At 41.5% G+C, this 25,313-nt stretch overlaps 1 protein-coding gene across 3 annotated transcripts in view; it reads right to left on the bottom strand.

Moving 5' to 3' along the window:
• Positions 1–23,928, bottom strand: part of mllt10 (MLLT10 histone lysine methyltransferase DOT1L cofactor) — a 77,035-nt gene extending 53,107 nt beyond the window's left edge. Inside the window, exons 1-7 of one of the 3 annotated variants that reach the window (XM_014157127.3) lie at positions 23,349–23,928; positions 12,409–12,571; positions 9,161–9,240; positions 8,008–8,062; positions 1,511–1,620; positions 1,319–1,422; positions 260–353 (exon numbers count right to left, since the gene is read on the bottom strand). In XM_014157127.3, coding sequence (XP_014012602.1) covers positions 260–353; positions 1,319–1,422; positions 1,511–1,620; positions 8,008–8,062; positions 9,161–9,240; positions 12,409–12,571 — 606 coding nt within the window. In that variant the 5' untranslated portion in view covers positions 23,349–23,928. Of the gene's footprint in view, positions 1–259; positions 354–1,318; positions 1,423–1,510; positions 1,621–8,007; positions 8,063–9,160; positions 9,241–12,408; positions 13,071–23,348 lie in introns of those variants that run through there. The other 2 variants (XM_045702035.2, XM_045702036.2) reach the window with 2 other exon arrangements.
• Between the last annotated feature and the right edge of the window lie 1,385 nt (positions 23,929–25,313).

Raw genomic sequence — 25,313 nt, 5'->3', positions numbered from 1 at the left:
GTGTGTGTGTCCATGGCGTGGAGTGCCAGTGTGTGTGTGTGTGTGTGTGTGTCCATGGCGTGGAGTGCCAGTGTGTGTAGGGGAAGTGCAGGCCTTCAAAAAGCTTACAGTTTTTGTTCTGACAGACAGAGGGTTGGGAAGCAAAACTAGATTCCAGGTTTTTGAGGTAAGAACACTCTTCTTCCCCCAGCACAGTAAGAACGTTAGAAAAGTGAGACAGAGAGACAGAGAGAGAGAGAGAGAGAGAGAGAGATCTTACCAGTTTGCTGTAGTGGTACTTGCAGTAGCCACAGTACTTGACGTTGTCTGCGTCCGACCCCTGCTCCTCACACAACAACCCAGCAAACTGGGCACTGAAGAGAGAGAATATGTATCAAGAGAGAGAAGGGGAGAGAGAGAAAAGTGAAAGGAGAAGACATAAGAGACAAAAGATGATATACACTGAGTGTACAAAACATTAGGAGGAATGTGATTGTGACTAGGACTTGATGCAGTATGATTGATTTATCCATGACGTCTGTATGTTTCTGCAATTGAAATGTCGGTGTGTCTACGTCAAAATGTTTTCTTTTATGGTGTGTCTATGTCTGTAAGTTGTTACAGTATGTCTGATATTTGTCTCAAAACATTGTCCCCTCCGCTGCTGTCTTGGTTGGACCAAGTCTCTCTTGAAAAATAGATTTTATCTCAATAAGACTAATCTGGATAAATAAAAGGTTAAAGAATAATAATTAGGAGGTCCTGCTCTTTCTATGGCAGACTGAGCAGGTGAATCCAGGTGAAAGCTATTATCCCTCATTGATGGAACTTGTCCACTAGATGAAGGGGTGGAGACAGGTGAAATAAGGATTTATAAGCCTTGAGACAATTTAGACATGGATTGAGTATATGTGCCATTCAGAAGGTGAATGGGCAAGACAAAAGATTGTGCCTTGGAACGGGGTATGGTAGTAGGTTCCAGGCGCACCGGTTCGAGTGTATCAAGAACTGCAATGCTGCTGGGTTTTTCACGCTCAACAGTTTCCTGTGTGTATCAAGAATGATCCACCACCCAAAGGACATCCAGCCAACTTACAGGAAGCATTGGAGTCAACATGGGCCAGCATTCCTGTAGAACGCTTTGGACACCTTGTAGAGTCCACGCCTCAACGAATTGAGGCTGTTCTAAGGGCAAGGGGGGACTCAATATCAGGAAGGTGTTCGTAATGTTTTGTACAGTCAGTGTATATTACATACAAATTGTAGGTATTTGAATGAAGCTAACAATGTAAACATGCGTTAATAAAGATGTAGGTATTTGAGTGTGGCTCTGGCTCACCATGTGACATGGAAGGCTTGTCGGCAGCCATGTTTGTTACAGGTCATGCAGGCTCCGGTGGCAGCTTTACTCTCTCTGCCCTGGTCCTCACAGATATAACACTTCTACACACACACACACACACACACAGAGGAAAAAACAGTCACACACAGAAATGTAGGGACACAAACAGACAGGGTGAAGTGTGTGTACCTTGTTGTAGCGATCGTGGGGTACAGACTGCAGAACGATGGGTTCCATGGTGGAGACATTAGCAAACTCCACTTCTGGGATGTAGAGGGCACACACCACATGGGCCCAACCTATAAAACACACAGAGAACAAACATCAGCACACACACACTATTACCTATTCAAACACACACCACTTGGACCCAACCTGCACAAGGAGGGTAGAAATGAAAATCCCTTTCCATTTCAATCGTGTTAGTGGGAAAGGAAGCTGACGAACTAGAGCAGGAATGGGCAGTGGGCCAGTTGAATGACAAGTCAGATGGTGGTGAATAGTATCTCCCTCCCTCTGTTCTCTCTCTTTTCCAGGAACAACAATAAGATTCAACTTACAGTTGAACCCCTGCCCTGCCTTTGACCTAGCCGGGGGGACACACGGGGGATGAGAAGAGGGGGAGGAGGAAGAGGGTGTAAAAGGGGATGTTGTTTTGAAGTCCCTCCAAGAATCTGGCAGAGGACTATAAAACAGGGCCATAAAACCATACAGTCTCAATACACACAAACAGAAATGTGCATCCTGCAGCACTAATTCCAAAAAGTTTTGGGACACTGTAAAGTCCATGGAGAAAAAGACCACCTCTTCTCAGCTGCCCACTGCACTGAGGCTAGGAAACACTGTCACCGCCGATAAATCCACGATAAGCGAGAATTTCAATAAGCATTTCTCTACGGCTGGCCACGCTTTCCACTTGGCTACCCCAACCCTGGCCAACAGCTCTGCATCCCCCGCAGTAACTGGCACAAGCCCCCCCTGCTTCTCCTTCACCCAAACCCAGACAGCTGAAGTCCTGAAAGAGCTGCAGAATCTGGATCCATACAAATCAGCTGGGCTAGACAATCTGGACCCTCTCTTCCTAAAATTATCCACCGCCATTGTCGCAACCCCTATTACTAGCCTGTTCAACCTCTCTTTCGTATCGTCTGAGATTCCTAAAGATTGGAAAGCGGCCGCGGTCATCCCCATCTTCAAAGGGGGAAACACTCAAGACCCAAACTGTTACAGACCTTTATCCATCCTGCCCTGCCTTTCTAAAGTCTTCGAAAGCTAAGTGAACAAACAGATCACCGACCATCTCGAATCCCACCGTACCTTCTCCGCTATACAATCTGGTTTCCGAGCTGGTCACAGGTGCACCTCAGTCACGCTCAAGGCCCTAAATTATATCATAACCACCATCAATAAAAAAACAGTACTGTGCAGCCGTATTCGTCGACCTGGCCAAGGCTTTCGACTCTGTCAATCACCGTATTCTTATCGGCAGACAACAGCCTTAGTTTCTTGAATGATTGCCTCACCTGGTTCACTAACTACTTCTCAGACAGAGTTCAGTGTGTCAAATCGGGGGGGCCTGTTGTCCAGACCTCTGGCAGTCTCTATGGGTGTGCCACAGGGTTCAATTCTCGGGCCGACTCTTTTCTCTGTATATATCAATGATGTTGCTCTTGCTGCGGGTGATTCTTTGATCCAGCTCTACACAGACGACACCATTCTGTATACATCTGGCCCTTCTTTTGACACTGTGTTAACAAACCTGCAAACGAGCTTCAATGCCATACAACACTCCTTCCGTGGCCTCCAACTGCTCTTAAATGCTAGTAAAACTAAATGCATGCTCTTCAACCGATCTCTGCCCGCACCCGCCCGCCCGACTAGCATCACTACTCTGGACGGTTCTGACTTAGAATATGTGGACAACTATAAATACCTAGGTGTCTGGCTAGACTGTAAACTCTCCTTCCAGACTCATTAAGCATCTCCAATCCAAAATGAAATCTAGAATTGGCTTCCTATTTCACAAGAAAGCCTCCTTCACTCATGCTGCCAAACATACCCTCGTAAAACTGACTATCCTGCCGATCCTTGACTTCAGCGATGTCATTTACAAAATAGCTTCCAACACTCTACTCAGCAAATTGGATGCAGTCTATCACAGTGCCATCCGTTTTGACACAAAATCCCCATATAGTATTGCGACCTGTATGCTCTCGTTGGCTGGTCCTCGCTACATATTCGTCGCCAAACCCACCGGCTAGGTAAAGCTCCGCCTTATCTCAGCTCACTGGTCACGATAACAACACACACCCGTAGCACACGATCCAGCAGGTTTTATTTTTCTATTTTACCTTTATTTAACCAGGTAGGCCAGTTGAGAACAAGTTCTCATTTACAACTGCGACCTGGCCAAGATAAAGCAAAGCAGTGCGACAAAATCAACAACACAGAGTTACACATGGGATAAACAAATGTACAGTCAATAACACAATAGAAAATCTGTATACAGTGTGTGCAAATGAAGTAAGGAGGTAAGGCAATAAATAGGCCATAGTGGCAAAGTAATTATAATTTAGCAATTGACACTGGAGTGATAGATGTGTAGATAGAGATGTGCAAGTAGAAATACTGGTGTACAAAAGAGCAGAAAAAACATAAATAAGCAAATATGGGGATGAGGTAGGTAGGTGGTTGGATGGGCTATTTACAAATAGGCTGTATACAGCTGCAGCTGCTCTGACAGCCGATGCTTGAAGTTAGTGAGGGAGATATAAGTCTCCAACTTCATTGATTTTTGCAATTCGTTCCAGTCATTGGCAGCAGAGAACTGGAAGGAAAGGTGGCCAAAGCAGGTGTTGGCTTTGGGGATGACCAGTTGGGCGGCAGCATAGCCTAGTGGTTAGAGCGTTGGACTAGTAACTGAAAGGTTGCAAGATCGAATCCCCGAGTTGACAAGGTACATATCTGTCGTTCTGCCCCTGAACAAGGCAGTTAACCTAGGCCGTTATTGGAAATAAGAATTTGTTCTTAACTGACTTACCTAGTTAAATAAAGGTGAAATAAAAAAGCATGGATGCACACAAGCTACTTGTTACTTTGCAAACTACAGGTAGAAACATTGTACAGTTGGCTAAACATATAGTGAGCAGACCTGGTATTTTTTTTTCTCCAACCAATGTAGGCCTACCTAGCGAAGTCAGCTAACACGATCCCCTTTTCAACATTGTTTAATTACTGCTGACAGACATGATATAGGCTACACTGGTTGATGGACCACGTCAAATTGGCTGGCTAGCTAGGCAATAACAGATCAAGTTAATATGGCTAGTTAACAAGCTAACTTTCAGGGGAACAACTAGATAACAATATCCAAATAATGCTTGACTTGGTATAGGTACCCTCTGTATATAGCCTCATGATTGTTATTTTGTGTTACTTTTATATATTTGTTTTACCTTTATTTAACTAGCCTAGTCAGTTATGAACAAATTCTTATTTACAATGACTGCCTATACCGGCCAAATCCGGACGACCCTGGGCCAATTGTGCACCGCCCTATGGGACTCCAAATCACGTCCGGTTGTGATACAGCCCGGAATCGAACCAGGGTCTGTAGTGACGCCTCTAACACTGAGATGCAGTGCCTTAGACCACTGCGACACTTGGGAATCCATTTTCCATATTACATTTTTTATTTAGTAAATATTTTCTTAACTCTATTGTCTTAAAACCGCATTGTTGGTTATGGGCTTGTAAGTAAGCATTTCATGGTAAAATCTACACCTGTTGTATTCGGCGCATGTGACAAATACAATTTGATTTGATCTATAGTGGTGAAGACAGTAGTATGACTGACAACTTTACCAGGACAAGGACTTGCTAATGTCAAGGTCTTTCTAAAAGCCTAATCTCTGATGAAGCAAGCTAATTGATAGTGTTTGCCTAGCTAGCTACATGCCAAATTCACAGGTACATTCACGTATCTGAAATGACATGATTATTGATGTTTACTGACCATGTAAAGCAGTTACTTGCTGTATAGATGATAGAGCTAAATGTGTTTTGCATGGAATAATGTGGACACCTGCTCGTCGAACATCTCATTCCAAAATCATGGGCATTCATATGGCGTTGGTCTCCCCTTTGCTGCTATAACAACCTCCACTTCTCTGGCAAGGCTTTCCACTAGATGTTGGAACATTGCTGTGGGGACTTGGTTCCTTTCAGCCACAACAGCAATAGTGAGGTCGGGCACTGATGTTGGGCGGTTAGGCCTGGCTCGCAGTCAGCGTTCCAATTCATCCCAAAGGTGTTCAATGGGGTTGAGCTCAGGCCAGTCAAGTTCCTCCACACCGATCTTGACAAACCATTTCTGTATGACCTGGCTTTGTGCACATGGGGCATTGTCATGCTGAAACAGGAAAGGGCCTTCCCCCAAACTGTTGCCACAAAGTTGGAAGCACAGAATTGTGTAGAATGTCATTGTATGCTGTAGCATTAAGATTTCCCTTCACTGGAACTAAGGGGCCTAGCCCGAAACATGAAAAACAGCCCCAGACCATTATTCCTCCTACACCAAACTTTAGTTGGCACTACGCATTGAAGCAGGTAGCGTTCTCCTGGCATCCGCCGAACCCAGATTCATCCATCGGACTTCCAGATGGTGTACATTTCATGAAGCTCCCGACAAACAGTTCTTGTACTGACGTTGCTTCCAAAGGTAGTTTTGAACTCTGTAGTGAGTGTTGCAACAGAGGACAGACGATTTTTACATGCTATGCGGTTCTGCCACGCGGTGGTCCCGTTCTCCCTGGGCGCCGAAGACGTGGATGTCTATTAAGGCAGCCCCCGCACCTCTCTGATTCAGAGGGGTTGGGTTAAATGCGGAAGACACATTTCAGTTGAAGGCATTCAGTTGTACAACTGACTAGGTATCCCCCTTTCCATTCTGTGAGCTTGTGTGGCCTACCACTTCGAGACTGAGCCGTTGTTGCTCCTAGACATTTCCATTTCACAATAACAGCACTTACAGTTGACAAGGGTAGCTTTAGCAGGGCAGAAATTTGCCTTGCTGACTTGTTGGAAAGGTGGCATCCTATGATGGTGTCACATTGAAAGTAACAGAGCTCTTCAGTAAGGTCATTCTAGCGCCTATTGTTTGTCTATGGAAATTGGAAATTGCATGGCTGTGCTCGATTTTATACACCTGTCAGCAACAGGTGTGGCTGAAATAGCCGAATAAACTAATTTGAAGGGGTGTCCACATACTTTTGTATTTATAGTGTACATTCCATCCATGTTCAGTCTTTGCTGTGACCTTTTGGTGAACCCTGAGAGGAGCCTCCTCTCAGACCTATTTACCCAAGCCTGGCTCGCCCCCTCATAAAACACACACAACAGGCAGCACACATCCCATTAATGAGACAAAATAAGCATTGGCTAACCACAGAACCTTGTTAGAGGCCAACAGCCTGTGTGTCAATAGTTGATGGGATTACTCAGATCAAGGAGGCTCCATATCAGCGTTTCCCAAACTAGGGGCTTGGTTCATAGAACCAGGATTACGTCAGTAACCTCCCGTGGCCACTCGATATGGTTGTAATAAACAGAAGTTTCTGTTTTCTTCCCACAAATGTGTCTCTATCTTTTGAACGGTTTAAGCTACAAAATATTATGACCCCATCACTGAGAGATAAGAGTCTCAGGAACACGTATGTCTGTTCCCTCTACAATGTCCACAAGCCACGCAGGACTCATTAGAACAGAGTGGACAAGACCAGGCACTAAACCCAACTGAGGGGAAAAAGAACATCACTAGATAGGTTTCCATCCAATTGCGACAGATTTTCATGCAAATATTCTCAAATCTGCATAAAAACAATATGCGCATTTTTCCACCAGAGATGTTTCCATCAAATTTACTTGTTGCGAATAAACATATGTGTGTGATAACGTAGTGGACATAAAAATACATTTTGCAGTTAAATTCCCACATACCGAATACAAAATACAAGTTAAAAGGGTTCCATTGCATTTTTAACTGTGCTAATGGCAGAGAATTGAACATGGCGGAGACTCGCACTCGCCTTTTACTTTCAGTTTTGGTCCACCAGCTTCAAAAAGCTGTGTTGCTGCCAGCGATGGTTTGGGTCTCACTGTGTGTCCCTTACAGATGGTTAATGATAGCCTACAATATTCAGTGCATGTTTTCTCAAATAAACTGAAATTGAGCAAACAGTGCAGCAACCAGGAAATGACAGAACGATTTCTACATTGCCCGCTTGACCCGATTTCCACTAGATAGCATAGCCACAAAGTCAGATGCCAGTCCGGCGGGAGAAATCAATAGGCGAATATCACAGCCAATCACAACACTTGCAGGTAAGCAATACTGTGAAAGACTATCATTCCACTATTACTACACATATATTGACATTTTCTGAAATTACAATGCAAAAATTTTAAACAAAAATCCTGTGAGGCACCTTTAACCATCTGAAATGGACCCACAGTGAGAACCAAACCATCGCTGGCAGCACCGCAGCTGCTTTGTGAATTGACATGGAATTGTATTACTTTTTCGAACGTAATACCAATAAAAATGGCCATTTAAACGTTAAGAACATTTTCCCATTTGTCACATCCCTACTCACAACACACCTATCCCAGACATAGGTAATTCTTACCTCCGTTATCGGTCCTCTTGAGGGCTCCGTCTTTGTGGGGGCAAAGCTCACACCTCTGCAGAGAGAGAAACAGGAGGGAGGGAGACATGGGCAATTAGCAAAACTCTTTATCATGCAGATATATACTATAGATACACTCGCAAGCATGTACCCTAATCTCTTTCTAAACACACACTTTTGGGTAATCAGTGATCCAACACATATCAAATAAGTGTAAGTGGGTTCCACCCCATAGCATAGGAAGGGAGGGCCTAGTTGGCTTCAAGCCTCAGCTTTTCCTACAGTACAAACATACTGCTGCCCAAGACTGCTTCCCTTTCCTGTGTGTCTGTGTCCGTGAGCGTGTGTTTTTATCTCTCCAGTCGTGCCAATTTCACGCCCGCTACTCCAACCCTCCCACAGGATGCATGCCAACCCTCAACATCCCTGCCAATTTTCATCCACACAATATCATAATGACACCACTGTTTAACCATTTCTACAGCCAGGATGAGGAAAGGACAGACAAAGGTTTCGTTTTTTTCCTATGACAAATACTCTGGGGTGTTTCTTAGGCATGTCTGTTGCTTCCACGGACATGACCGACTGTCACTGTAATATTAAACAATGTTCTACTTGGTTTTTTTTGGATTGGTTAATACAAGCACCACATGGTAGTCTTTACTGCCAGGTATAGGGCTGGGCGATATGGACAAACATCCATATCACCATAAATTGCCTGAATTAATGTGATAACAAATAGCATAAGTTTAAGTTCATAATAAGTCTAAGTTCATAATGGGCACCTATTTCTTTCTTTTTTTATCCTTTAAACTACTACTAACAGTTGCAGCCATCAATTGTCCCAATAACAAATACCCATATGAGCTAACATATTTCATTTCAAACCTCATATCTCTAGTATAGGCTACTTACTGTAATGCAAAATGCCTGCGATAAGTGATCAGTATGGTCGGTAACAATCGTTTCTGGTTTACTGTCCCAGCTCTACCAGGTAGTTGCCAATTGTGTTGAATTCTTTGAAGTAAGTGCCAGAGAGTAACTATTTATACCACATAATTTCCTTTAAAGTACCAGCTTAATAATAGTGGAAGCTCTACCATAAAATACAGTGCTGAGAATGCATTGTTGATATTCTATTGATCAGACTCACCACTCTGGCTGCTCTCTCCTGAGATTCACACTTCCTGCAGAACCAGGGTCCAGTAGGCACCTGCACGATGCCATAGCACGCTGCAGAGAGAACACAGTTATTAACCACAATAACCTCCTATCTCACACTAGGGCTGCAAAATATGAGCAAAATAAAATGTACGCGATTTTTTTTAACCAAATATTGTCATTTAGAGCATTTATTTGCAGAAAATGACAACTGGTCAAAATAACAAAAAAGATGCAGTGTTGTCAGACCTCGAATAATGCAACAAAAAAAGTTCATATTCATTTTTAAACACAATACTAATGTTTTAACTTAGGAAGAGTTTAAGAAATCAATATTTGGTGGAATAACCCTGATTTTCAATCACAGATTTCATGTGTCTTTGCGTGCTTTCCACCAGTCTTTCACATTGATGTTGGGTGACTTTATGCCACTCCTGGCGCAAAAATTCAAGCAGCTCCGCTTTGTTTGATGGCTTGTGACCACCCATAATTGATTTAGTGTTGTTTACACTGTTCCAAACAGGCAGAAAAATGATACTGTAAAGTAAAAGCACCTGTTTGTCACATAATATGCACGCAGCTCTTGCTCCTATATCCTTCTTTTTCTTGATCTCCTTCTTATTATGATGATCATCGTTATAATAATAAGTAATGTTGTTATCATTAGTAGCCTTGTATTACTTGCATTTTAGTTTTAAAATTAAATAACAAAGAGAGCATTGAATAATTACACTAAGCAATACCCCGCAAATGAATGGATGCATGCAACTATTTTTAGTCTGCTTTAATAAAGGCTTTATATATTTTTTTTGTTGTTGTTAGATCAGACTCTCTGGTACACTTATTTAGTGTTGTTTACACTGTTCCAAATGGTCAGAAAAAGTTATAATATTGTAATCTAACAGCAACTGTTTGGCACACATAATACTCACACAACGCTTGCTTCTATAACTTCCTTTTTCTTGATCTCCAGTAGTTTCCACAACTAAGGCAAATGTCTTCCACAAATCTGACTTCCCCTTTCCCTCCTGAGCAACCAGTAAACATCTGCCCAGTTCGAGTTTCTTTTTCACATCCCCCGCATCCATTTTACTGTCACGTGTTACTGTGTTCGGAGTTTGTTATAACCAATTTATTGATGTGATTATGATAGGCTATAAGTCAGGCCCTATTGGTCAGATGCATGCTATACTTACATGTTTCACATAAAGAGAGCAAGGGTTGAGGGAATAGGGAATGTTTTTCCTAAACAAATTAGGGCCTTAGTAACAGAACTGTTCAGTCAGAAACAAGTAAGAAACTAAATGGCTGAAATGGTGTTGCAGCTTCAGCACGGACAGAGCAATAAACACTTGCTGTGCACTGGTGCATTTTTGCAGCAGTAGGGAGTAGAGCGAGACAACGTGTGCTAGTCACACAGGCACTCGCAGTATTATTATTATTTTTTTAATACAGTGTAACCATCGGGCTCATTCTCGAGTCACGTGTGTCTTAATTATTTAATCAAACAATGTGCTTAAAGCATCTGACAAGCTCAGTGCATATGTAGTTTATTTTATTCAAACACATAGGGTGTGTGTCTATATATGGAAATATAAGTTAAAACATTTCAACCAATCGATTGGTCCTGTTCTTTCGACCACTCTCAGGTCGACCAAGATTTTTTTGGTCGGGGACACCTCTAATCAACAGAAATAATCCACTGATAATAAAAAGGGTAATGTTGTCTATTGTTGTGGACAGAGGGGTCAGTGATTGGTACAACAGTGTCACAATGTGTTGGTTAGCTACAGATTACATTTAGACTCCCGAGAGGCACAGCGGTGTAATGCACTGTATTTCATTGCAAGAGGCGTCACTACAGTCCATGGTTCTAATCCAGGCTGTATCACATCCGGCCGTGATTGGGAGATCCATAGGGCGGCGCACAATTGGCCTAGCATCGTCCAGGTTTGGCTGTCATTGTAAATAAGAATTTGTTCTTAACTGACTTGCCTAGTTAAATAAAGGTTAAATTAAAAATGTAAATAATTTTGACCCAATTAATTGACATTAGAAAACGAATGGGTGGGTGTGTATTTAATAACAAGGGTCTAAAGCATGTACAAATAGGTGTGTTTAGTTGTTTGGGTATGAGGCCAGATATTCAATCCACCAGAATTATGACAACTAAGAAACATGACAATGATCCCGAGTTTCTCTCACAAAGCCAAAATCACCAGTACTGACTGGATACCAGAGTCAGTCAGCCTAGCTCTGATTGTGACTTTGTCAACAGAATCTGAGTGACATTGTTGTTTGGATCTGTGAAAACATCTGTTTTGTTTGGGTTTAATGTGTTGCAGACAATCTTAAGCTAGCTACACAGCCTGGTTCCTTCTGTATAACAACTTAGCTAGTTCCCTAACCGCGTGGCACTATTGTTTACAAAACGTATCTCGCAACATATTGGGCAAATATGATTTAGTAGTTGGCTATCATCACGGATATAGTGTGGTAATGTGTATCATTGGGTAAGACCTTGTAGCCAACATGTTTGCTAAATTCTACAAATTGTATAGCCAGGATAACATTACAAACGACGTTGACAACTGCAGAAATGTTAGTTACTTTAGCCAACTCCATACCTACTAGACAGGCAGGCTAGCTAGGTAGCGTAGGTATGGTTGGCTAAAGTAACAAATGTCTGTAGTTGTCAAGATAGGCTGTAATGTTTTCTTGGCTATACAACTCGTAGAAATTAAATAACATGTTAGCTACTTTATCTTACCCAATGATAAACATTACCACACTATACGCGCGCACAACTGTCGATTGAATAGAACTAACGTTAGCTAACTAACAATATAACCTTGGCTGTTGGCTAGCTGAATAGTTCGCTAGTTAGCTAATAGCAAAACTAGCTAGAGAAGGGGAGTATTCATTATGGAAACCGTTCACCATTTAAAAACCAAACGGAAGCAAACATAGAAAACGAACATTCCTACTGGACAAACGCAGGTAGATCACTCCCCGTTTCGTTTCGTTTGCTTCCATTTTTGAGATTTTTTTGCAACAGAATCAACGTAATGAATACACCCCAGCTAACGTTGATAGCTAGCCAGCTTCATAGCAGACGATCAACCGCGATAGCTAGCCTTAGCCAGTTGCTAGCTAGTTAGCTCGCTCGCTAACGTTAGTTATCGGATGTTAGTCAAGCAAATTTAATGTCACATGCATTTGAATTTATTCGGTGTTTACCTTGATGGACTGCAACATTGCAGCCGTGACCGTCACAGTAGACGAGAGGGTTTTCTGCCCAGCCTCTCTCGTCTGAGCACACGCAGCAACCTCCAATCATCTCCTTCATATTATTTGCCAAAAAGTCGTTGTCCGCTGCCAGGCACAGCTCGCCGGAGACCATCTACGGAGAAAGTGAACATGCGAAGACAACAAAGATGAGCCTAAACCTTTGCAGAAGATCCTCATCTACCCACTGTGACAACGCTTTTGGTCTCACTTGGCCGAAATGTCATGTTTTAGTCGTGTTTACAATCCGTTTCGACAGCGTATTTTTTCCACTTCAGCGAAGGCTTACACACCGCGCGAGCGAGAAGAAGCTGCCGGTCGGGAAGTGGAAGTGCGTAATCACGAATGGCCAGTGACAGCGCAGAAAGGATGGATGTGATTGGCTCAAAGAGTGTTGCCAGTTTGCGTGGCGCCATTTTGACTCCACATGGCCTTTTAAAACGAATGTGTTTGCTTTGGAAACTTTTGTAACACTAGCTACTGCCATGCGTGGTTTTTTACAAATGGTGAATTGCGATTGGCAGCATTGTATCCACCAAATACCAACATGAGGTATTTAAAAATATGTATTATGCATACCTTATCATAACAAAAACACGTATGACGATTTTTCCATTGTTTGAAGGCTATTGTTGTCATTGAAGATTTTGTAAATAGCATAAAGATGTAGCTAAGGCCGATAGTTTAAACCATGTTTAGAAAACCTAGACATACTTTTGCTCATAAAGAATATAATGTAATTCATTGAGCACTAAGACACTGTAGGTCAACTTCTATTTGCATATGAACGTTTCATGGTGAATTGCATGATGCATGCATGGTCCAGGTTTTTTGTTGGCTGCAAACACTATTAGCCTATACACATCTGACAGTCTGCCCACTGCCTTTACATTATGCCTGAATAAAACATATAAGTGTTTGTTTGTGTCACTGTCATTGCCTTTCCAATTAGGCCTATATATCATCGTGTGTGTGTGTGTGTGTGTGTGTGTGTGTGTGTGTGTGTGTGTGTGTGTGTGTGTGTGTTGCAAAATGGATTAAGGAGTAGGCACAGTGAGGGAGAAATGTATGTGGAATTACTCTGGGGTTCGAATGAGTGGGGTAATTGTATACAGTCAAATCTGCTCTCAAACATTACTGCTTGATTCTTAAATTAGAGAAAAACATGGAAGGCCTACATAAACCATGAATGGAGCTGAAATAATATGTTTACATGTGTATTTTTGTCTTTAACTCTTGGAAGACTCAATAGTCAAATTATGAGCAAAAATAAATCCCAAATAATCTATTAACTGTTTTAACAGAACTGGGCATGTCAAATATTTTTATTTATTTTTTATTAATTGTTCAACTCAATGAATTACTTCCACTTTACACATATGAAATGCAAAAGCACACTTTTTAAACAAAATTGCATTACACTTTTGTTTTAAACGTTGTAATGACATAATCTTGGTTGAATCAATCAGAGTAACTGCACTGTGCATGGATGTATTCTGCTTGCATCACCGTTCGCGAGCCCTCAGAAGTCTCCCGCTCCCTCCCGGTTTGGTTTCCAGAGAAACGTAATGACTTGCCAATAATGCGGGAGAGCACACGAGCGTCTTCCGTGTAATATGGAGAGCGAGAGGTCCCCGGGAGTGGGCTCCTATTGTTGGCTTTAATTTCAAATTGCTCAAATGCTCCAGTCCACACTGGGCTCCGCACAAAACGGGGAAAAGGGGAAGAGGGGAGAAAAAGGAAAAAAAGTGAATTGTGTGTGGCAGGGGAAAACCTATTAGAGTTGGCGAGAACAAAGGAAGGCGAGGGGGGCAGCTGTCGGAGGGTTGGAGGCTACTGAAACACTGAAATAGCAAATTATTTTTACAACTTGCACTTGATTAGGTCTAAGTCTTCCCGTACATGTGCTCTCTTCGTGCTCAGAGAGAAGAGGGTTCATGCATTGGCGAGAGGAAATTACTTCTGCGCTGCTTCCTATTACAATTCAGTGCCTCTATAACAGGTTTACTAATGGAAACTATATAGCGAGGTTATCTATTGGCTTAATTTTAACGACGCACACTGCTGACACGGGGGTCAGTGTCAAATATATGTTGTTTTGTAGAAAACTATAATATAGCCAATACATATAACATATAGGCCTATAACAAACATATGCCTATTCTGTTATTGGGTCTATGTTTGTTATTGGCCTATATGTTATTTTGCACAAAATAGTAGGCTAACCTTGCATGCACACATTAAATTAAGATTTGTAATCTCTTAGGCATATCGGCTAATACATGGCACAACATCGCAGTTACTTTTGGTCATGAGCCTATTTACAGTTCAAGAACTTCAGTAGCCTATATTTAATTAAACCGTGAATATCCTCAATATTATACATTCCAAACTTGGAAGTAGGCAATAATTTTTTACAACTATTTTAAAATGTATTTGATAAAATAGCCTACTGAACTGTAATGTCTTCTTGTATCAACATCCCATTTTACCATGTAAAACCTCATGTGACTTGTTATTGTTTGTTGTGATTAGTGCTTGAGACATGGGGGTGAGCTTCATGTTTCACTCTGACCTGACAGATTTGTATCTCCACTGATGTAGTACACTGTAACTGTGAAAGACAGACATTTCTACATCTGACCAACTTTCCCAAACATGTTTTCTGTCATGCAGTGCCATGCTTCTCATGACTCGGATCCAAATTCATCCAAAGGCTGAAAAACTATTGTGGTTGATATCTTGGATTTGCTCTCAGATGTTATATATTTCAAGGTAAAGTTTTGCACATGTTTAGAATATTATTTATGTTGTATTGTATTTGTCAGGGTCTCGGTAACATAGCAGAAACAGTTCTGCTGACTCCAAACTTCTGCCCCTGTGAAATGCAACCCTTTTCAAATGAGAAAAACTAAAAACGAATTTACCCCATTGACATTTCCAAAACAATGCATTAAAAAAAGAATGTTCTTCTCTTTTTTTACACTTGGCCTATATGTTTTTTAACCGAATTTAGTAAACCATATCATTATATATGTATTGTCTTTGTCTTTACACAACCCTTTTGAATCGCTTGTCACGTTCCATTAACTGTTGGCTACGTCTATAGGCCTATGCTCAATGATTGGGCAAATGGTTAAAAGACTAAGAAATGTTCAATGTTGTGTGAATGAAATTGTGAAATGAGTAAATAATAAATATGTCTGGTAGGCAACTTTCAACGTTTATTTTAATCGGTTGGGCAGCGTTTCGAAGCCAAACTGGGTCTTCCTCAATTTACCCTCTAGTCCAGCAGCTGGGTGTTTTTATGAATGTGCATACCATCCCACTAAAGATATTTGAAAACACCATCTACCATCTATGAATTATTGTATTAAATATGGCTTCCTCAGCCCCTTCCACTTTGTTGGCTACTACTTCAGACAAATGATGGCCAACGGTATCTGGCAGTCAGTCCCCTGTTCAGTCGAGAGACTGCTTATTAACACGGGCAGAGACCATAGGCTACATTAAACCAACATGACACTGCATGACTGTCCTGTTCCATACGACACTCATGGTGATGGGGGTTGTCTTGCATGCAGCCTGGAGGCCTAAGGGCCGTGGGGATTAAGTGGGAAAACTGCAGAGTAAAGACCTATATATAGAAGCCATGATGGTGGAATAGGAAGGAACAGGTTTTCAAAACAAATTGTGTAATCTCTGAACTCTAAAAAATAAAATACATCGCATAGGCTACCTGCATAATTATGAAAATTAATATAAAATATATAACAACCAACATAAATAAATACATTTTGGTCTAAATTTCGACCAAATAATTAGCCTATTTATTTTACCTTCTGTCGTATGTTAAATGTCTTACAATTATTTCCCATGCAGGCAACATTTTAAATCTTTCACACTTGACTGTTCATGTCGGAAATCCTCTCTAGTTCAGAACTAGAACAAAACTGTGAATGGGACATCGGGTCTATGGGAGACTGAACCAGATAACGTGGAGGGTAAACCAGGTTGGGGGGTGAGAAACTATAGGTGTAAAAGATTGGTTAAGACCAGCCTTCATCAAACCGAATTCAGACAGCCAAATCGGCCTTGTTGTGTATGATGAACATTGACGCTCGATCAACACCGTTAATAATTGATGTTCAGATCATGGATGGAGGGGTAATGATAAACTCTTCCTTCCCTCACACACACACACACACACACACACACACACACACACACACACACACACACACACACACACACACACACACACACACACACACACACACACACACACCCCCCCCCCCCCCTTGTTCGTTAACAAAAAAAGGCCACTAAATAAATTGGATCTTATTTATGTGTATCGATTGTTAGGCTGCAATATCTAACATCATATGAAGCTGTGGCGTATGGCTTTCCTGACAGAGATAAGTGGAAAACGTATGGTCAACTAATAACAAAGCTTTTTATAAATGCATAATTTTCTTTTTTACTCGAGTACCTTCTCTTTTGATCTATTGTTTGCATTATTGTCCGCCTCGCCTCCATAGGTGGCTGTTGTTCATTATGAGTAGATTGTTGACAAATATATGATTTATCAAAATGGTTTTATACTGTCTGCACTCGTTTTTTTATAATTAAACAACACAATAATTATTCAACGACACACGCACGCGCGCGCGCACCACACACACACACACACACACACACACACACACACACACACACAGACATACCAACTCAAAGTTCTAGTTCTATAGCGCACGGACCTGAGGATGAGCTGACGCATGGCATGGCTTCAGTGCCTCATTCAGTCATTTGTCTGTTGGTTCTAACAATAAGCCAAACGTATAATTACACGGTATGTAATGAGTAATTAGCGAGCTGGGCCAGAGAGTCTTCACAGCCCTGTGTAGTCTGAGATATATGGCATGTTGATACTCCTGGAAGGCACATGTTAGCCAGCTTTTAGTTAGCCTCTGCTTGGTGATCAAACCAATATCAAATCAAATGTTATTTGTCACATGCTTCCTATACAATAGGTGTAGACTAACAGTGAAATGCTTACTACAATATGCATTGCGATGACCATATATCTCCCTCTCTCTCTTTCTCTCTCTGTCTCTCTCAATTCAATTCAATTCAATTCATGGGGCTTTATTGGAATGGGAAACAGATGTTAACATTGCCAAAGCAAGTGAAGTAGATAATATACAAAAGTGAAATAAACAATTAAAATGAACAGTAAACATTACACTCACAGAAGTTCCAAAAGAATAAAGACATTATAAATGTAATAGTATGTATATATACAGTGTTGTAACGATGTGCAAATGGTTAAAGTACAAAAGGTAAAATAAATAAACATTAATATGGGTTGTATTTACAATGGTGTTTGTTCTTCACTGGTTGCCCTTTTCTTGTGGCAACAGGTCACAAATCTTGCTGCAGTGATGGCACACTGTGGTATTTCACCCAGTAGATATGGGAGTTTATCAAAATCGGGTTTGTTTTCGAATTCTTTGTGGATCTGTGTAATCTGACGGAAATATGTGTCTCTAATATGGTCATACATTTGGTAGGAGGTTAGGAAGTGCAGCTCCGTTTCCACCTCATTTTGTGGGCAGTGTGCACATAGCCTGTCTTCTCTTGAGAGCCAGGTCTGCCTACGGCAGCCTTTCTCAATAGCAAGGCTATGCTCACTGAGTCTGTACATAGTCAAAGCTTTCCTTAAGCTTGGGTCAGTCACAGTGGTCAGGTTTTCTTCCACTGTGTACTCTCTGTTTAGGGCCAAATAGCATTCTAGTTCGCTCTGTTTTTTTTAATTAATTATTTCCAATGTGTCAAGTAATTATCTTTTTGTTTTCTCATGATTTGGTTGGGTCTAATTGTGTTGCTGTCCTGGGGCTCTGTGGGGTCTGTTTGTGTTTGTGAACAGAGCCCCAGGACCAGCTTGCTTAGGGGACTCTTCTCCAGGTTCACCTCTCTGTAGGTGATGGCTTTGTTATGGAAGATTTGGGGGATCGCTTCCTTTTAGGTAGTTGTAGAATTTAATGTCTCTTTTCTGGATTTTGATCATTAGCGGGTATCGGCCTAATTCTGCTCTGAATGCATTATTTGGTGTTTTACGTTGTACACGGAGGATATTTTTGTAGAATTCTGCATGCAGAGTCTCAATTTGGTGTTTGTCCCATTTTGTGAATTCTTGGTTGGTGAGCAGACCCCAGACCTCACAACCATAAAGGCATTGGGTTCTATAACTGATTCAAGTATTTTTAGCCAGATCCTAATTGGTATGTCGAATTTGATGTTCCTTTTGATGGCATAAAAGGCCCTTCTTGCCCTGTCTCTCAGATCGTTCACAGCTTTGTGGAAGTTACCTATGATGCTGATGTGTAGGCCAAGTTTTTTTGTGTGCTATAGGGCAACGGTGTCTAGATGTAATTTGCATTTGTGGTCCTGGCGGCTGGACCTTTTTTGGAACACCATTATTTTGGTCTTACTGAGATTTACAGTCAGGGCCCAGGTCTGGCCGAATCTGTGCAGAATATCTAGGTGCTGCTGTAGGCCCTCCTTGGTTGGTGACAGAAGCACCAGATCATCAGCAAACAGTAGACATTTGACTTCAGATTCTAGTAGGGTGAGGCCGGATGGTGCATACTGTTCTAGTGCCCTCGCCAATTCATTGATATATATCTTGAAGAGGGTGGGGCTTAAGCTGCATCCCTGTCTCACCCCACGGCCCTATGGGAAGAAATGTGTGTTTTTTGCCTATTTTAACCGCACACTTGTTGTTTGTGTACATGGATTTTATAATGTCTTCGTTTTTCCCTCAACACCATTTTCCATCCATTTGTAAAGCAGACCCTCATGCCAAATTGAGTCTAAGTTTTTTTTAAACTCAACAAAGCATGACAAGACTTTGCCTTTCTTTTGGTTTGTTTGTCAATTAGGGTGTGCAGGGTGAATACGTGGTCTGGCATACGATAAATTGGTAAAAAGCCAATTTGATATTTGCTCAGTACATTATTTTCACAAGCCTGCTGTTAATGATAATACACAGGATTTTCCCAAGGTTGCTGTTGACGCATATCCCACGGTAGTTATGGGGTCAAATTTGTCTCCACTTTTGTGGATTGGGGTGATCAGTCCTTGGTTCCAAATATTGGAGAAGATGCCAGAGCTAAGGATGATGTTAAAGAGTTTTAGTATAGCCAATTGGAATTTGTTGCCTGTATATTTTATAATTTCATTGAGGATACCATCAACACCACAGGCCTTTTTGGGTTGGAGGGTTTTTATTTTGTCCGGGAGTTCATTCAAGGCAATTGGAGAATCCAGTGGGTTCTGGTAGTCTTTTATAGTTCATTCTAAGATTTGTATTTGATAATGTATATGTGTTTGCTGTTTGTTCTTTGTTATTGAGCCAACAAGATTGGAGAAGTGGTTTACCTATACATCTCCATTTTGGATAGATAATTATTTGTGTTGTTGTTTGTTTAGTGTTTTCCAATTTTCCCAGAAGTGGTTAGAGTCTATGGATTATTCAATTACATTGAGCTGATTTCTGATTTGCTGTTCCTTCTTTTTCTGTGGTGTATTTCTGTATTGTTTTAGTGATTCACCATAGTGAAGGAGTAGACTCAGGTTTTCTGGGTCTCTAGGTTTTTGGTTGGACAGGTTTCTCAATTTCTTTTTTAGGTTTTTGCATTCTTCATCAAACCATTTGTCATTGTTGTTCATTCTCTTCGGTTTCCTGTTTGACATTTTTAGATTTGGTAGGGAAGCTACCAAATGTTTTGTCCAGGAAGTTGTCTAAAAGGGATTGAATGAATGTTGCCTAATTGTTTTTTGGTAGGTTTCCACACTACATTCCTTCCATCTATAGCATTTCTTAATATTACTCAGTTCTTTTGGCTTTGATGCCTCATGATTGAGTATTGCTCTGTTCAAGTAGACTGTGATTTTGCTGTGATCTGACAGGGGGGTCAGTGGAATGACTGTGAATGCTCTGAGAGACTCTGGGTTGAGGTCAGTGATAAAGTAGTCAACAGTACTACTGCCAGGAGATGAGCTATAGGTGTACCTACCATAGGAGTCCCCTCGAAGCTTACCATTGACTATGTACATACCCAGCGTGTGACATAGCTGCAGGAGTTGTGACCTGTTTTTGTGTGTTATGTTGTCATAGTTTTGACTAGGGAGTTATATGGGGTAGGGAATGCTGTCTCTCTCTCTCAATTCAATTCAATTAAAGGGGCTTTATTGGCATGGGAAACGTATGTTAACATTGCCAAAGCAAGTGAAGTAGATAATATACAAAAGTGATATAAACAATAAAATGAACAGTAAACATTACACTCACTCTCTCTCTCAGCTAAGGAAGCACCTAAGAGAGAAGAGAGCTGCATTTTCCTTTCTTTTCTGGAGGGAGGGGAGAGGAGACCGTGGGACAGTGGGGGAGGGCCATAACACTCCATGAATGAGATTGGGCGCATTTGCTCTTACACCCTCCACAACTGTTCAATTTATGAATCTGGATTACCAGAATGGGCTAACAAGTAGGCTTGCTATCTCCATATTTAGCTTTTTTATACTTTTTCCCAAATCAGTTGACATATAGTTGACACAGTAGGACTATTTGCATTGACTCTCCCCCCCCCCCCCCCCCCCCCCCCATTTTTAGCTGCTGCTACTCTCTGTTTATTATCTGTGCATAGCCACTTTACCTCTACCTATATGTACATATTATGTAAATGACTTTGACTAACCTTTACCCTGCACATTGACTCTGTACTGCCTGTACATTGCCTGGTTACTGTTATTTTATTGTTGCTCTTTAATTATTTATTATTGCAGGTTTTTTTTACTTCAGTTTAATTTAGTAGATACTTTCTTAACACTTATTTTTCTTAAAACTGAATTGTTGGTTAAGGGCTTGTAAGTAAACATTTCACTCTAAGGTCTACACCTGTTGTATTCGGCGCATGTGACACATACAATTTGATTTGAAAATAAACACTACCAGGCCGGTCCTGCCACTCTGCAGCCGGCCTCGGTGTGTCTCAGCCTCGTCGGAGTGGAAGGGGGACGTCCCTATACAACCTCAGGCCTGGAGGATTAGTTAATGGGTTGCACAATAGAGCTATACACCATCCATAGGCTACACACAGCATATTTCCTAATTCTAAGACCCATTGGCGTCCTTATGAATGATTTATTGGTACGTTGATAGGTAACAAATCGCTAGACTACAGGCTATATCCCTGTTCATAAAATAGACAGTGTTCATTTATTGTGCTGTGATTTGTGATATGTTTTAGATTTGAAAGAATGTTGAAATTTGACAGACGAATAGCCTATTGCACACGAATATTGTTGGTCATCAAAAATTGATGCAGCAATTATTTGATTGAAATGTTGTTGTTTTTAATTGAGGATCAATGTTAGATCAGATAGTACAATTATTATTCAAAAATGTTGATGAAATAATCATGCTGAAATTAAAACTATGTTACCCCTCCACTGTCAATGAAATACAGTAGCCAACTGATTATGGACTATGTTTGATTGTAATGTAGGCTATATTAAATGATTGTATAGAACTAGGCCTATATTAAATTACATTTCACATCAATTAAATTATTGATTTAAATAAAAGCAGCCTATAATAGCATGACTGGGCTATTAAGCTGGTAGAGATTGTATAGTGGTAAATTAATTGGGCTTTGAAGTAAAGACTAAGTTGCAAGCTCATTGTTGAGCTTCCCCTAAAAACATGAGAAAGTCAAATGCATGACATGCACGCGAAATTATGTGTAATATACACGAAAACTCTTTTTTTTGTGTGTATGTGTGAAATAAGCCTCCGTCCAAAACGTGTGGCATTCACGAAAGGTCAAGGAAATGGGTCTTGTGCTTAGATCTGACAATAAATCACGTTCTCCACATCTACTGGAGCAGTGGTGACGCGTCAGACACTACTGTGGCAACAGCCTGCATACCTATTGGACATAGGCCTACATCCTCTCCTCTCTGGTGCCCCCCCCCCCCCCGCCACAACACGCTCACACTTCGGGCTCAGATTGCATGTAAAATCGCATTCTTAGGGGGGATCCGACCCAGAGAATATATTTGTTTTGGCATGGCTAGTGAATTTGTGCCGTAAAAAGCCTATCTACAAGTGCCTCGACCAAGTGTATCCATAAAACTCAATGCAAAACAAATGACTTGGGGCAGGGTGGGGAAAGGGACACGTTTAATAAAATACACACTATGAGTTGGCTGTTAGAGAAGCAAGTTGGTTTCAAGGGTTAAGGTTTTGGGATTTCAGAGTTTGGGTAGAGTGAAGCACTTTCAGAGCAACGGGTTTTCTTTCTACCACCATTGCTTTTTAAGAAATCAACCGAAACACGAACGGGAGTTATTCAGCTATTTATTCACGGTTGACAGATAGCCGTTTTGTGGTGTGGTTTTCCCACATGGGAAACACGCGCACTCACATCCACCTAATATAATAGCTACACCACAGGTTTTAAAGTCGTGTGCCTCAACATTTCCACGTGGGCATATTTTGTTAAAAGAACTGCATTTACGTTCGTAGTGGGAGGCCGATTTATGTTGTTTAATCCTCAAATATTCTACTGGCTGTTCGGCCCATAGGCCTGTATTTTTTTCTTCGTATTCACTTCACAAGTCTCTCAAATAGACTATACCTGCGTGCAACCACATCCTGCAGGCTATAAAGGCCAAGAAAAGGCTTTAGAAGTGTAAACGAGAGGGAAACATTACTCTTATTCTTTGTTCTTTGTTCTGCATCGTTTTCCGAGAAAAGCGCGGACGTGTGTGAGTGCGTGCGCATGTGTGTGTGAATGACTAAGTGTGTGTGTTTGTCCTCTTACCTTCCACTCGCTCTAATCCGCCAATCTCCTCCATCTGCGCAACCATGTCTTCGCCAAAAGCACACGTGCACATTACAACAAACATATCTATCCGCCCGAGTGATGAATGTGCGCCCCAGGAAAGGCAGGAGGCTAGTCTGACAGTCGGGTCTCTGGTCGCGGTATTCCCCCGGTATTATCGAGCTTCCATGCAGCTCGCTGATGTGCAGCACGCTGATGTGCCGCTCTGGGGCGTGAGTCATCTGCAGTCCACCGGCCTGACCGGCTGAGCTCAGAGGGAGAGAAGAGAGGGACCGAGGGGGCTCCTCTCACAATGGGCCGGAGAAACGCAGGCAACAGTAACCACAACTTCTGAATAGCCTGTAGCAGCTGATGGGAATATCGATGTTAAATAGGCTACAGAACTGCAACACAAAACGAAAGAGCAGCCCAAACTTTTAGCCTATATAAGCAAACAAAGTGTAATGGGTAAACAAATGCGTGGTTAGAAAATTTCGAACTTTTAAACTTCAAACGCTATCCAGAGCAAGAAAATACCGAGCTGCAATAGGGTGGTTCATAAAGAGCACAGGGGAATAGCACGGACCATGAACAAATACTCAATATACATTTTTGGGTTTCAAATAAAATAATATTTTTTTTTGTATTTTGATTCATTCTTTAAGGCTGTATAAAATGTTGGCCTGTATAAAAAAGATGCGCTGTAGGCTTCCCCATACCCTGATAATTACACAAATGAAATTCACAGTAGGCCTAATTTACCTTGTTAAACACAATAATGATTCGAGGGTCTTTAGCCTGCAATATCAGTGAAATTAGGCTATGGGTTGTAGACTATAGATTTGGTAACGGGTTAAATACAAAAAAAATCAGTCTGTCACATTTTTGAATTGCTCTTTGGGTTGATCGGATGGGGCACATGCGTCTTTTCTGCATCATCACATCATTTAAATATCTGTTGCACGACAACAAAAAAATACCTTATTTTTACGCGTCATTGATTAATTCAGGGAACGTCCATAAATGTATATTCAAGTCAATTTAAGAAATTCTTGGAGAATGGATCGATGAGTAGGGGCCTACAAATCATCTTGTCAATTTCTGAATACTTTTTGATAGCCCTATACATGATTCCCCTGACCCTGTGAACGTGTCACTTTACTTCATTATTATTGTTTTATTCATAACAGGATCGTTAACCTATGACAGCAAACATTTGTGTTATAAGGGCTAAAAACGTCCAGTGTCCAATCAGACTAGATTTATTCTGTTTGCCTGTAAACTCCGTGATTTGCTATGGCGACATTCCCTCAACCCGACAACAGACAGGCTTTATATTTCGGTCTGTCTGCTAACTTCTTCAGGCCGAGTGACTTCAGACAATGTTCCGAACAGAACAGTGATGACATCTGTATAAAGTATTGATGAAACTATGAACGTTTTTATATCTGCAAGGCGAGATCAAACCATATGTTTTATCTGCAGCGTAGCCATTGCGCGGGTAAATGCATAGAACGTCCAACCAAACATTCTCCCGCCCGGCTATCTTTGGCTCTCTGTGGCCGGGCAGAGCTGGAGAGGTCGAGCCGTAATCCCCACGGATCAGGCCTCAGGGTGGAGCTCAGCTAACAGAGGACCCTTCTCCTTTGTCCATCCGAAGGCAAAACAATTATCCACACACACACCTCAAAAGCTATAGAATACTTTATGCATGATAACTCGGTTCACTGAAGATGGTACAATTGGGAAAAGTCATGATGTGGGCTGGGTTGGATTAAAGTTGTCCCCCCCCCCCCACACACACAGGCAACGAGGTGAAAGACCAAGTATCTCATGCATATTGTGCCTTCCTCCTTGCCTACTTAGTACATATAGGCTACTTACCACGTATATACGCTACACACACAATTCAGGTGGAACCGAAAACCTCTTAATGACGGTGCGTACAGTTCAGCATCGATAATA

This window comes from Salmo salar, chromosome 19 (assembly GCF_965601325.2).
Source record: "Salmo salar chromosome 19, fSalSal1, whole genome shotgun sequence".
NCBI lineage: Eukaryota > Metazoa > Chordata > Actinopteri > Salmoniformes > Salmonidae > Salmo > Salmo salar.
Note: the sequence above shows the minus strand (reverse complement) of the source record. Positions and strands in the feature narration are given on the sequence as shown.